General features: G+C 35.6%; 1 protein-coding gene across 2 annotated transcripts; it reads right to left on the reverse strand.

Moving 5' to 3' along the window:
* Window positions 1-345: 345 nt before the first annotated feature.
* Window positions 346-8,022, reverse strand: LOC110837168 (uncharacterized). Of its 2 annotated transcripts, none has more exons than XM_087352694.1 (6): window positions 4,880-8,022; window positions 4,296-4,460; window positions 3,842-3,989; window positions 3,407-3,543; window positions 2,523-2,625; window positions 346-1,696 (listed from the first exon to the last, which is right to left on the reverse strand). In XM_087352694.1, the coding sequence occupies exons 2-5, from the start codon at window positions 4,446-4,448 to the stop codon at window positions 2,548-2,550; spliced, it is 516 nt and encodes a 171-aa protein (XP_087208820.1). In that variant the 5' UTR covers window positions 4,449-4,460; window positions 4,880-8,022; the 3' UTR covers window positions 346-1,696; window positions 2,523-2,547. The 2 variants fall into 2 exon arrangements, with proteins under 2 accessions (XP_087208820.1, XP_087208819.1); XM_087352693.1 differs by having other exon boundaries at window positions 346-2,147.
* Window positions 8,023-12,302: the final 4,280 nt, after the last annotated feature.

Here is a 12,302-nt window from a genome sequence, read left to right on the forward strand (position 1 = left end):
TTGGCTTTATTCTAAATAGTTCCTTTATACATGCTTTACAATTGAGTAAAGTTTGATTAAGACAATGCTTATTTAACTTGAATTAGTAAGGCTTCAGATGGGTCTGCGGTAGATGAATGTAATGTAAGGTAAGGTAATGTAAGGTAAGGTAAGGTTAGGTAAGGTAAGGTAAGGTAAGGTAAGGTAATGTAATGTAATGTAAGGTAAGGTAAGGTAAGGTAAGGTAATGTAATGTAATGTAAGGTAAGGTAAGGTAAGGTAATGTAATGTAATGTAAGGTAATGTAATGAGAGGTAAGGTAGTGCCATGTAAGGTAAGGTATGGTAAGGTAATGTAAGGTAACTATAAAGGTAACCATCATTGTTTATTTGTTGATAAACAGATGACGTTTCCAAGGTAACATAACAATGAAGTTACACTTTTTCGTTTCCCAGGTAAAATAACAATGAAGTTTGACGTTTCCTAGGTAACATAACAATGAAGTTAAACTTTTTTGTTTCCCTTTTTCGTAGCACTATTTCGTAACACTTTTTTGTAACACTTTTTCGTTACATTTTTGCCGAATGACACTGACCCTAACATATAGACGTATTTACGTCAAAAAATTGTATAGTTTGAGGGAATGAAATGAGAATAAAAATCCTTATACACAAGTATTTATTCTTGTAACACACGCATTTCCTTGCATTTCAACAAATTACCCAGAACACTGCTGTTCCATTATCTAACATCTCACATGTTTATTCAAATTACAATCCGTCACATATTATTTTAAATTATAAAAAGCTTAAAACCTATTTCCATACATCATGCACAAGGTAAATGAGTAGTTAACAAATATATTTTAAGATGTTTCAATACTATTCTCAAATACTGTGATCGACATTTCAAAACCACATTAGTAGAACTAAAGTGGACAGACAAGAAGGAACTCCAATTTTAAAACAAATTAAAATACATTCAAAGCTACTTTTGTTACAGTATAACACAGCATTAACATTAACAAGTATCTAAACAATCAAATACTTAAGGTAAAAGTGCACACGGCAGAAAATGATTAATTTCTCTCGGAATACTTTTTATTTTCTAACAAATATTTAGTGAGTTGTGTAACGGTCCAAATTACATCTTCTGCTGAGGTAATTTGATCCTACCATTTAGTTCTTTTATTATTTTATTAGGCTGAATTTCTTTTTACTTTTCGTTTCAAAATTCTAACTTGTTGTCGTGTTTGGAGGGTAATACTGGGATGTTTACTTCTAGTTCATGGCATACGATATACCTAACTGTTTAGGACAAAGACGTCCGAGGAACTTCGGTTCACAGGAGTCTTGTGTTTCTACACCAGGGCAATAAACTGGCGTAAATTGGTTGTAGTCTCATGTGTCATACTTCAACATTTATGGCGGAAATGTGTAGAAAGTTAGTTAGACTTTATGATTCATTGTGACTCAGCAGATAATGCTGCTGGACCTTACGCATTAAATAGGTTGAGAAAAGGACTCTTCAACAAACTTTCGAGGTAGCCGCACGCAAACCCAACAGTTCTGAGATCATCGTCTTGTGGCTAAAGCCAAGTATTATCATCTGCACATCTGTATTTATTCTTAAATAATTAAATTGTGTATAAATAAAGTATTATATTCAGCGATAAAGGAAGCTTCTCGTTGTCGGGAGTTACATACCGTCAACACCCCTGAAAAGAGTCAAGTGATTACCAAGGAGCGAAGCTCCTATTACTGAGCGGCTATAGTTGTGGCCAATATGGTAACAGTAATGTAAGTAGGTCTTCAAGTGAAGTGTTCATTATTCTTATATAATTCAAAGAAATCTTTAATGGGTTAACAAATGCTCGCAAATCTCCCCTATATCAAATTTTGTTCACCAATTCCAGATGTGTTACAATAGACATTTGGACAGACAGAAATGACACATAAATAAACCGAGGTTCATAGAGGAATGTATATAGGGCATAGGTTGGGAGGCCTGAATGGAGGAGACAACTGGGAGGACTTAGGCGTTGGTGGTAGAACAACGTTAAGACAGACCTTAACGAGATAAGAACTGATAGAGTGAACTGGATGCAGCTAGTTCAGGATAAAGTCCAATGGTAAGCTTTTGCGAACATGGTGATGAACCTCCAGCGTCTATAAAGAAAGTGGGTTATTTTTTAACAAGCCAAGTATACAACAGACTTTTCAAAGAATATCCTGCACCACAGAGTGACTATATCACAAGTGCTGTTCAGAATTGGCAAATCACAAATGTAATGGCTTCACATTCATGCGCTACACTGATTATGAGGTTTTGTGGTTTTTCTCAGTCCCTCTAGAAATATGTTGTGGTTATCATGAGTGATAAATTTATAATTCTCTTCATAGTACTCTTATCATCATATGTTTTATTATCATCTATGACCAAGAACAGAAAACTTAAAAAGGACCCAGAAAACTTCGCAAAGCAATGTGACGTCATTATGCAACATCAAGACATATGGTTGGTTAAAGTAAAATAGTCAATACCTTTTCCTGGTGAACCTTTCAGTGTTTATGAACTGTCCTCAGACTCTTCTGCCAACTGAAGTTCATATTGTTCCAGTTTCCTACGCAATGTCTGGTGTTCACGCTACGATAAACAACAAAATATGGGAACATAAGACAATAAGGCAGATAAAACTGCATATACATGTTCGATAAGAAACCTTTAGCAAATGATTACTTGTCACCAGGCCTGGAATAGCTATGTTAACTAACTTATCTTTGTGGAGAAACCCTAGGCCAATGCAGAAGTTAATTACATGCATTACATACAACACAAATGCATGCAGAAAATGGATATTTCAGTGCTACGGAAAGAACAAATTATATACAGAATTTGTGTGACAACCATTCAACATATCCAAGACAAGTGAACATTCGCAGGTTGAACAGCGCCATCATAATGTTCTTTGAACTCTATTCACTTCATTGAGCTAATTGTTTAAACTTCCTCATTAATACATTTTTAATTATTCGGTATTTAACAGATATAAGTACTATGTAAGATTTAAATTAGATAGACACTGAAATATAAAAATAAAATTTTGTGTCTGGTAGATATATTAAGTTGTCTAATTTATTGAAAATTGGAATAACTTCTGGCTTGTTGTCTTATTGTAATCAGTAACTTTAATTCCTGGAATACCAATTCCAACCACCTTCAGCAAAAAAGAAGGTAGTATGTTCTTTAAAATGTTGGTTTCTACCGAGAAGTCTACACGGTATTACATCTCAGATGACAACATCATCTTCATTGCAGTGACATCTTCATATCTCAAGCTTTTTTCTTTGTTAGCTAACCAGCTGAAACTAAAACATAAGACTACAATATTTGCTCACATAATATTTATATTTAATGTGTAACTTACCACAAAATTGTCATAGTTTGCATCTGTTGTTGCAACCTGTGTTTTAAAAAAAGAAGCCTTCCCAAATAGAAATTTTAATCCACCTTTTGCTTCTTCAATGGATGTTACGGCATCCAACCGAGCAGTAACTATAATACCTGTAATAGATAACATTATTATTACTAAATTAGTGGTGTTATTTTACTATAAGGAAAGATCCTTATAGTAAAATAAAATTTGCCGAGGAAAAGAAGATTTATGACTAAAACAGTTTAGAAGACAGCCATCTTCAGACTCACCGCAGTAGAAACTTCAAAGCCTGCTTAAAACAATTTTATTTCTGTGACAACATAATCCTAAATTATGTTGTCACAGATGCTTAAAGTTCATTGGTAAAAATAAAATTCCTACTAATACTTGTACCACATGCATTGAAAAGAAACTGAGATATCTTACTCTGAGTAGAATGAAGTTCGTCAATGATGTCTTGTATTTGTTCCAAGTTTTCATCGATGGGCGCAATTAGTGCCTTGATTCGTGAAATATAATTTTCAATGTGAAGTTGAAGATCTACATGTAAATCGACGGTCAGTTCAAATATACCCTAGATAATGTAGAAGAGAAAAAGCTTCAAAGCCTCAAATATTACACTCAAAGCTACGTCTTCCAGTATTGGTTTCATATGACGAAGTATATATACATATGTATCCTCCAGAAATTTGCATTAATACAGAATATGAAGCAGGAATGCTAACGATTTGACTGCAAAGTACAGTGGGTGTACCACAAGATACGATAGATACAGTAGTTGAATATATAGTAGCAGTCTGTTTACAACAAAATTAAAATCTTTAACCAAGCAAAATCTTGTCTGTCGGTAAAAAGGAAATGTATTATAAAGTAGAAATACCTTTACAAGCTTGAACTTTTTTTGGTATTCGTCTTTTTTCCCCTTCGTGTCTTCAAGGGTCCTCTGGGCAGCATAAATGATGACATTTTCATGAAGTTTATTATCCACCCACATCACAAACTGAGAGTCAGTATCCTGATGTACATTTTTCATTTAAACATTTTTCTGAAAAGAGTGAAAACTTCAAAGCTACAACTGAATTAAATATATGCTACTATGACCAAATATATTTGATTTTGTCAGCAAACTAATAAGTGAAGATGGCTATCTTCTGGGTTGCAGACATTATGAAGTATGGTAGAAATTCACGAACGGTTTAGAGGTGCCTGCTGCCTCCATCATCAGGGCGTCACCCTGATGATGAAGACAACAGGCACCTACCACACTACACAGTACCATAACTCAGAATACAGCTATCTTCATACTCACTGCTGTAAGGACCTAAAATCCCATTCAGCTAGTTTAACAAATTAGAAGAATGAGTGGAAATAAAGTCTTAATAAAACATGTTGTGAAAAACACAGACGTCTAGACGTTACTTCTTAGAACGTACTTCTTCTTCTATGAAGATATTCCATACGTACCATCTCAATTTGCATGAGCAAGCTTTACAGCTCCTTTTCTCTATCAACTTTTTTAGACTTCAATCTTTCCCGTTGTGAGTTCAACTCCTCAGAGAGATCACGCAATCAACTCTCCAAGATCTAAAAATATATAATTACCATGTTAAGTTCTTTCACAAATTATTTTGTTATCCATAGTTACATATAAATACTGGAAATGAAGATGATCGCCACAAACAGAAATATATTGCTCCAAGTCTTTCAAGTCTTTCTCACAGTCAATACGTTTTGATGCTAACTCTTCCTTTAATGCCAATTTTTGATTCAGTTCCTTCAACCAAATATAATATGTATATTTCAGTATCAATTAGAAATGGTAAGCCTGGGTAACATGAAAATATCCACATGTGAATTTCGGTGCTAGAAGTTGCACGGACGAAGCTAGATGCCATTCCACTTCAGGTACATCAAAAACCATCCCAGCTCTTCTATGGTTGCTTATGGCCAGGCCAAACTGTCTTATTCTTTATGCTCAATTTTACAAAACTCCGAAGGAAAATCTGTGACACAGTGCACAAGAGGAAGAAACAAGTTCTATTTCTATTCCTACTTTTGCCATGGCCAATCCATTAGTCTCTTCAATACTAGTTTTAAAAGTATCAGTAGATTATGAATTGGCCAATAGTCACTATTTATGTTTAACATTCGAGGCTGTGAGTGAGGAAAACGGAGAGGCTTATAGAAGTCGAGTGAGAGGAGTGCAGTTCCCGATGTGACGCTACGTTTACGCGTCGAGAGTTGAAATCTATTTCCTTGGTGACTTGACAACGATCTTGCATTGTGAATTGTGTGGACTGCAAACAAGCGTACGACATCCAAGCATTAATAGAATTTCAGGAACGTATTATTACTGAGTCGGCAGAAACGCACTTTACAAAGTTCTTTACGTGTGCCAAAAATAAACACAAAGTAGGCAGGCGAAGTCAGAGAAAGCCACGCAGATGCCCGCAGATTTGTTTTCTGGTGCCCCCCAGATCCTTCCCTAAACAGATGACGCAGAGGGAATTTTGTCTTTGCCTCAAGGTTTCTCGTATCTGCGGTAAGGTTAAAATTTTGAAAAAATGCATAGGTTATGTTAATGAGGACTTAACTACGAACTGTGGCAGTTAACGGGTACGCCGTGATGTAGCAGCAACTTCTCCGACATCTTCGTACTGCAGGGCAGTCTGAACAACTACTGGCAGGTGTTACATAAAGAAACAAAGAGCTGAACTGTCAAAATAAGCAAAACTTTGTTTTCTTTTCAGTCTGCATTATTCTATTTACTTTCTGCTACTTCCTTGTCTTAATTTTAATTTATTTCTCTCTTGCGTTTTATTTATTTCTCGTATATTATTTGTGCCCTTTCGGATCTTATTCTTTCGTTTATGTATTGATTTCTTTGTGTTCATTTATCTATCTTTCTATCTTACTTTTTAGCCTTGAATTTACAAATAATTATGCTGAACCCTGTGATTCGTGCAAGATGGTTATAAAACTCTCTTAATTTATCTTATCGTTCGCGACATCCTGCAGCTAACAAAACTAACCTGGCGCCATGTCGCATCTCTGTCTAACACGTTACACTGAACTTCATTTCCCACTCTGAGGGATCAGCACATTTCTAAGCTGTTAGAGGACACAATCGAAAAAGTGGCAATATTTGGAGCATAAGAGGAACTGAAAGAATTATAAAATGTATTAACCTGGGCTTTATAAATCGTGTTCTTCACCCAATATTAAAAGATAGTTAAAACTTGTATGCGATGCACAGAATAAGTAGCACGTATAGGAAATATGAGATAGTCATAAAATCTAAAGGAAAAAGACCACTTGGAATAATCATGCATAGATTGGAAGGTAATATTAAAATGAAGATGGGTGTCTTCAGAGATATTGTGTTATAGGCAGTAAGGACCTCTGAAATATTATTTAGTAACTATCAGATTATCATCTATTGGTATCCTCCAGTGCAACATCTCAGAAAAATGTCTTCATATTTGTCGCCTTGAGAACCTTAAATCCCACAAAATTAAAATGTGTTTCGAATGTATCAAATTTTGAGGAATAGAATGGATTGAACTGGCGAATGATTGGGTCAATGGCAGGATTTTATGAATGCAGCAATGAGTAATTTTCTGATAAGCTGAATGATTATAAATGTAAAAAAGTAAGATCCTGAAATACGGTATTAGTTAGTTACCTGCTTCCGTAACGATTTTCGTATGCAACTAATAAATTAATTATCCACTCGATCGAGTAATCGAACAAGTGTATCGCTTTCCAGATCTACCAGATCAAGTATACAACATGATGATATTCTCCCTGCTGTTGTATTTGGTTAAAATTAGTTTGTGTAACTGCATTAACATTATTCAGAAGTCACGTGTATCGTAATTGTTCTGCTGGTAAAATGTTTTATACCTGAATTGATTTAAGAGAAGACCGAATTGGTGTGTAAACTTTCTTTTCTGACATTGATATATATCAAAAGTATATCTCTCTTGTGGAAATGTACTTGAATGAAATAGGAACCTAATAAGTTAGGACGAAATTACATGTTCAGTTGTTGGGTTTTAAAAGCAGGAGCGCTGTATGAAAGGGTCCATTGTGATAGTATTTGCAATCAGAAAGAGAGAAAGTTATGATTTCCATCTCAGTCTCCTATAAAGAGCCAGCCTCAGAAGTAAATCCACTGCCGTTAGTAGCTTTGTAAATTCGTGTCTCGTGGCGTTCTTTGCAGGCGTCATACCACGACATTGAGTAGTGAGATATCGTCCCGAATTATTTCTTGAGATTTGTTTGAGTAATTAATTAATTAGTACTCCCCTGGATTGGTTCCCAGCGAGTTCTAAGGGCAAGTCCAATAGCAGTGTTGCTGCCTTCCAGGCTCTTGACACGCGCTATGAGGTTGTATTTTCCCAACCTCGATAGATTGTTATACCGCCATGACTCGGTTTGCTACAATTTGAAACTAAGGAGCCATTTAAGTCTCCTTAGTAACAGGAATTAGAAACAACATGAGATAATTAGGATTTCAGTGGCAACATTCCTTTCTTGGAAAGAGAGACCAGCCAAAATCAGATGCAAATAATTTACAATTTTCTACGCCAAGACTAACAAAACACGCGGCCCCGCGAAACATTTTCCCTGGCCCAGGGGCGATGGGCTCAACAGCGCCCATTACTTACAAAAAATCAAGTTAAAAATCGATGAAGCAAAATAAAACTTGACGTTATTTCTAAAGAAGGACAAATTACATTGCAATTTCATCTCCACTCCTTATTATTTATAAATTTATTTCATTCTTATAGAGAAAACATTTAATATGAAGTATTTATTTCTTACATTTAGGATGGAATGTGACCAAATTCGAGTAATACAATTTGTAATTTTTTCAACCACCAACAATGTGTAAATATGGACCGACAATGGTAAGCTTTTACGTGAACACCTGTGTGCATAACAATGCAAGAAAAAGTATTGGAATGTCTGACCAATGCCTGCAACAATGATGGCTTCTTTTCTCGTTTCTTATGCATTCAATATAATTGCCTGAGTAAACCGAATTGCACTCAATTCCTTTACATAAAAAACTCGTAATTATTACGTTATTGTGTACTCGGCATTGTTGTGTTTCATTACTGCCGTCAACAATCCGCTTTCGTTATTACGGAACGAGCTTAGCTGTGAATTGCTTGTAGAAGAAGTGCGTCGTAGACTAGATACATTTGTGCTGTTAAAAATGTTTTAGAATATCACAAGTACTTATCTAATATATGAATTCTTAAGAAATCTGTGATACTGCTCTCCACTCTGTCAATTTCATTTTTGATTAAATTTATCATTGCCGGTGGACATTGTGGTCTCTTATATTGAACAAAGTTTGAGGTAAGGGATTCCTATTTATTATTTTGTTATTGTTGTTATTATTATTATTATTATTTTTTGCAATTGTATTTGTAAATGTCTGTGTTATCGTGGGGTTGGTGTGTAATCGTTAACCATTCACATGTCAGCAACTCCATATGGAAGATCTTGTTGAATCTAGAGCAGTGTTCGCGTACCCCCAGATATAATTTCTCTTCAACTTTGTATCCTCAAAGTATTTTTTGTATAGTTCAAGTTATAAATAGTATATAATCTACATCTAAAATATATTAAATAAATTACAGTACTGATTGTTCAGTGCTTAGCATAATTTTTTTTTCAAATTTCACGTATCCCCTATGATCTCTTAGCGTACCTCCTGGGTTATGCGTACCCCAGGTTGAAAACCATTGATCTAGAGGACTCTACTTCTATAATGTCGGCTACCGGAGGAATTCTGTAACCACCTTCGTCCTTATGGGAGGACAGCAGCTATTTGAATTTATGTACTGTAATTGGCAACGCCCGATTGTCTGATTTTTGTGCTGTTACAAATACTAAAGAATTTGAAGTAGAATTTCCATTGAACAATTTTTCAGCACGAGGTTGTTGTACTTTAAATACCTTCTGCATTTATGGTAATTATTCCAACTTTAACAGCAACACGAATAAAATCTCGTGAACTAATTTCGTAACTCCTTTAATCAGAAGATGGTCTAAAAATTTTAAGAAATCCTAATAATCACTGCTTACAGTGCAACATTGAATTTAGGAAGTTGAAGTATCAGATAAATCACATCCAATAGAATTTCAAATCAAACAACAAAGTACTATATTCTAAAGCAAAAGTAATATGACAATATGTAATAATACAAAAAAAAGAGAACAAGAATATAAACCAATAAAGAAACACATGAAAGTAATTTGTCTACCACAAAGCTAATATAACAGAAGAAGCCTTTGTGTTACACACACACACACACACACACACACACACACACGTGGTGCCTCCATGCTTCACTGGTCTAGCGGTTAGAATGCTAGCCTTGTAATCTTGGGGTCTCGGGTTCGATTCCCGGCGGTGCCCGAATTTATAACTTGTGTTGGGCAAGGCCGTGGTCTAGGCAACACGGAGTTTTCCTCCGGGGGCTTCCCCGGTTTCTCCGTGGGATCCCAACAATTACTCCATTTACACTCACACAGAAGAAGGCAATGGCAAACCACTTCTGGATCATCTGCCAAGAACGTATATGAACAGGTCCCAGTCCGAGAAAAGGATGGAAGGATCCTGTTCATATGGTCCTGTCGTCAGACAGAACACTAAATAATAAAAATTATAGGGTCAGTGTCATTCGGCAAAAATGTGTTACGAAATATTACGAAATAGTGTTACGAGAAAGTGTTACGAAATAGTGTTACGAAAAAGGGAAACGAAAAAGTGTAACTTCATTGTTATATTAACCTTGAAACCTCATCTGTTTACTCGGCATTATTGTTACCGTGGAAACTTAATCTGTCTACTCGTCATTATTGTTACCTAGGAAACGTCATCTGTTTATCAACAAATAAACAACAATGGATTACCTACATAGTCATCTTACATTACATTACCTTACCGTACATTACCTTACCTCACATTACCTTACATTTCCTTACCTTACCTTACCTTACATTACATTACATTACCTCATCTTACCTTACCTTACATTACATTACCTTACCTTACCCCAGTCTCCAAAACGACACTTTTCTGTTTTTTGGTCTTGGACTATGCATTAGGTCCAAAAAATAACTTGCTTCAACATCTAAAGAGAGAATCGAGTCTGTGACCTTAGATCCTGTAATTTCCTCTCCGAAACGAAACGATTTTGCCTTCGTGTCGTTCTATTATCACGGTTACGTGTGTCAACAGAAACCATTCTTCTTGTCAGGAGTCGAACCCAGTGTCTAGGCTTTCGTTTCCGTAATCTCCTTTACGAAGATGAGAAACTCTGATCCAAGCGCCGTTGTTCTGTTTCGCTTAGTTTAGGAGTTAAAGGAACCTCCCTTGAAGGAAATCGAACCAAAGACACTTTTCTCAGAGTTCTGCCCTTCCTATGTTCTCTCATTTGTCTTATGGAATAATTACGCCATGATTCGAAGGAAGGAAACACTTTCTTTGGCCCAGCGCCCGGGACCCTCAAAAATAATTATTATTTATTATTGACTGCAAATGGGTTTATACCCGGTGGCAGTGACCTACAATAAGATACAAAACAATGAGACACAACAGAAGAATGAGATACATCAACACAATGAGACAGAACAAAACAATAAACAAAAGGACACAACAAAAACAATAAGAAACAACCAACAATGAGATACTTCAACAGAGACAGAACAAAACAAAAAAATGACACAACAAAAACAATAAGACACAACAAACAATGAGATACATCAACACAGAGACAGAACAAAACAAAACAAAAATGACACAACAAAAACAGTAAGACAACAAACAATGAGACACATCAACACAGAGACAGAACAAAAAAATGACACAACAAAAACAATAAGACACAACAAACAATGAGATACATCAACACAGAGACAGAACAAAACAATAAAAAATGGCACAACAAAAACAATAAGACACAACAAACAATGAGATACATCAACACAGAGACAGAACAAAACAATAAAAAAGGGCACGACAAAAACAATAAGACACAACAAACAATGAGATACATCAACACAGAGACAGAACAAAACAATAAAAAAAAGACAACAAAAACAATAAGACACAAAAAAAATCCCACTCAAAATCAACCAACTCATAAATTACAAAACCATCCAACCTAAAGTACTTAACTTAAAAAAAATTAATACCACCTAGACATAAGACAATAACTGTAATGTATTACAAAAGTCATGAACTGATGCACTCACACAACAATACAATGAGACACAACAATACAACATACCACACTCAAAATAAAACATCTGACACACCATACAAAACACACATCCACTAATTAATCACAATACTTAGAGTAAAATATAAAGTCCGCTCTCAGTACATGAAAATTTTACCCCAAAAAACTACAGCCCTTCATCACTTGGAGACTAAGACACTTCACTTCCCTTATCACCATTTATTCCCAACTTAATAACCCTTAGCTTGTAACTACTTTTCTGACCCTCTTTCTAAAGGTGCCTAATTTACAGGGGAAAGACTCTAGCACGCCTGGAGGTAATTGGTTCCAGCTTCTTATGGTCCTATTTACAAAGGAATATTTGCCTACATCCGTTCTTTGTTTCCTAGTCCTAATTTTCCGAGTATGATTGTCCCTGCCCAGGTAGCATGGCTTTAGTAATCTATCCTCTATCGTTTTCCAAGCCCGGCCCCCCGTGTATGCTTTGAAAAGGGCGCACATTCGGGCTATCAATCTACGCTGTGCCAATGTTTCCCAACCAGATTCGTTCGTGAAATTTGCAAATTTAGCCGCTCTCTTCTGCACCCGATTTAGGGCTCTTACCTGTCCTTCCCTGTAAG

Source organism: Zootermopsis nevadensis, unplaced genomic scaffold, assembly GCF_977971745.1.
Source record: "Zootermopsis nevadensis isolate Lab colony 2312 unplaced genomic scaffold, Znev_1.0 Znev_ptg000021l, whole genome shotgun sequence".
Classification (NCBI taxonomy): domain Eukaryota; kingdom Metazoa; phylum Arthropoda; class Insecta; order Blattodea; family Termopsidae; genus Zootermopsis; species Zootermopsis nevadensis.

Coding starts and splice junctions, on each gene's coding strand:
- LOC110837168 (XM_087352694.1), bottom strand. CDS start 4,448: ATGAAAAATGTACATCAGGATACTGACTCTCAGTTTGTGATGTGGGTG. Junction 3,544..3,841: donor CGAACTTCATTCTACTCAGA/GTAAGATATCTC, acceptor TATCTATTACAG/GTATTATAGTTACTGCTCGG. Junction 2,626..3,406: donor CAAACTATGACAATTTTGTG/GTAAGTTACACA, acceptor TGTTTATCGTAG/CGTGAACACCAGACATTGCG.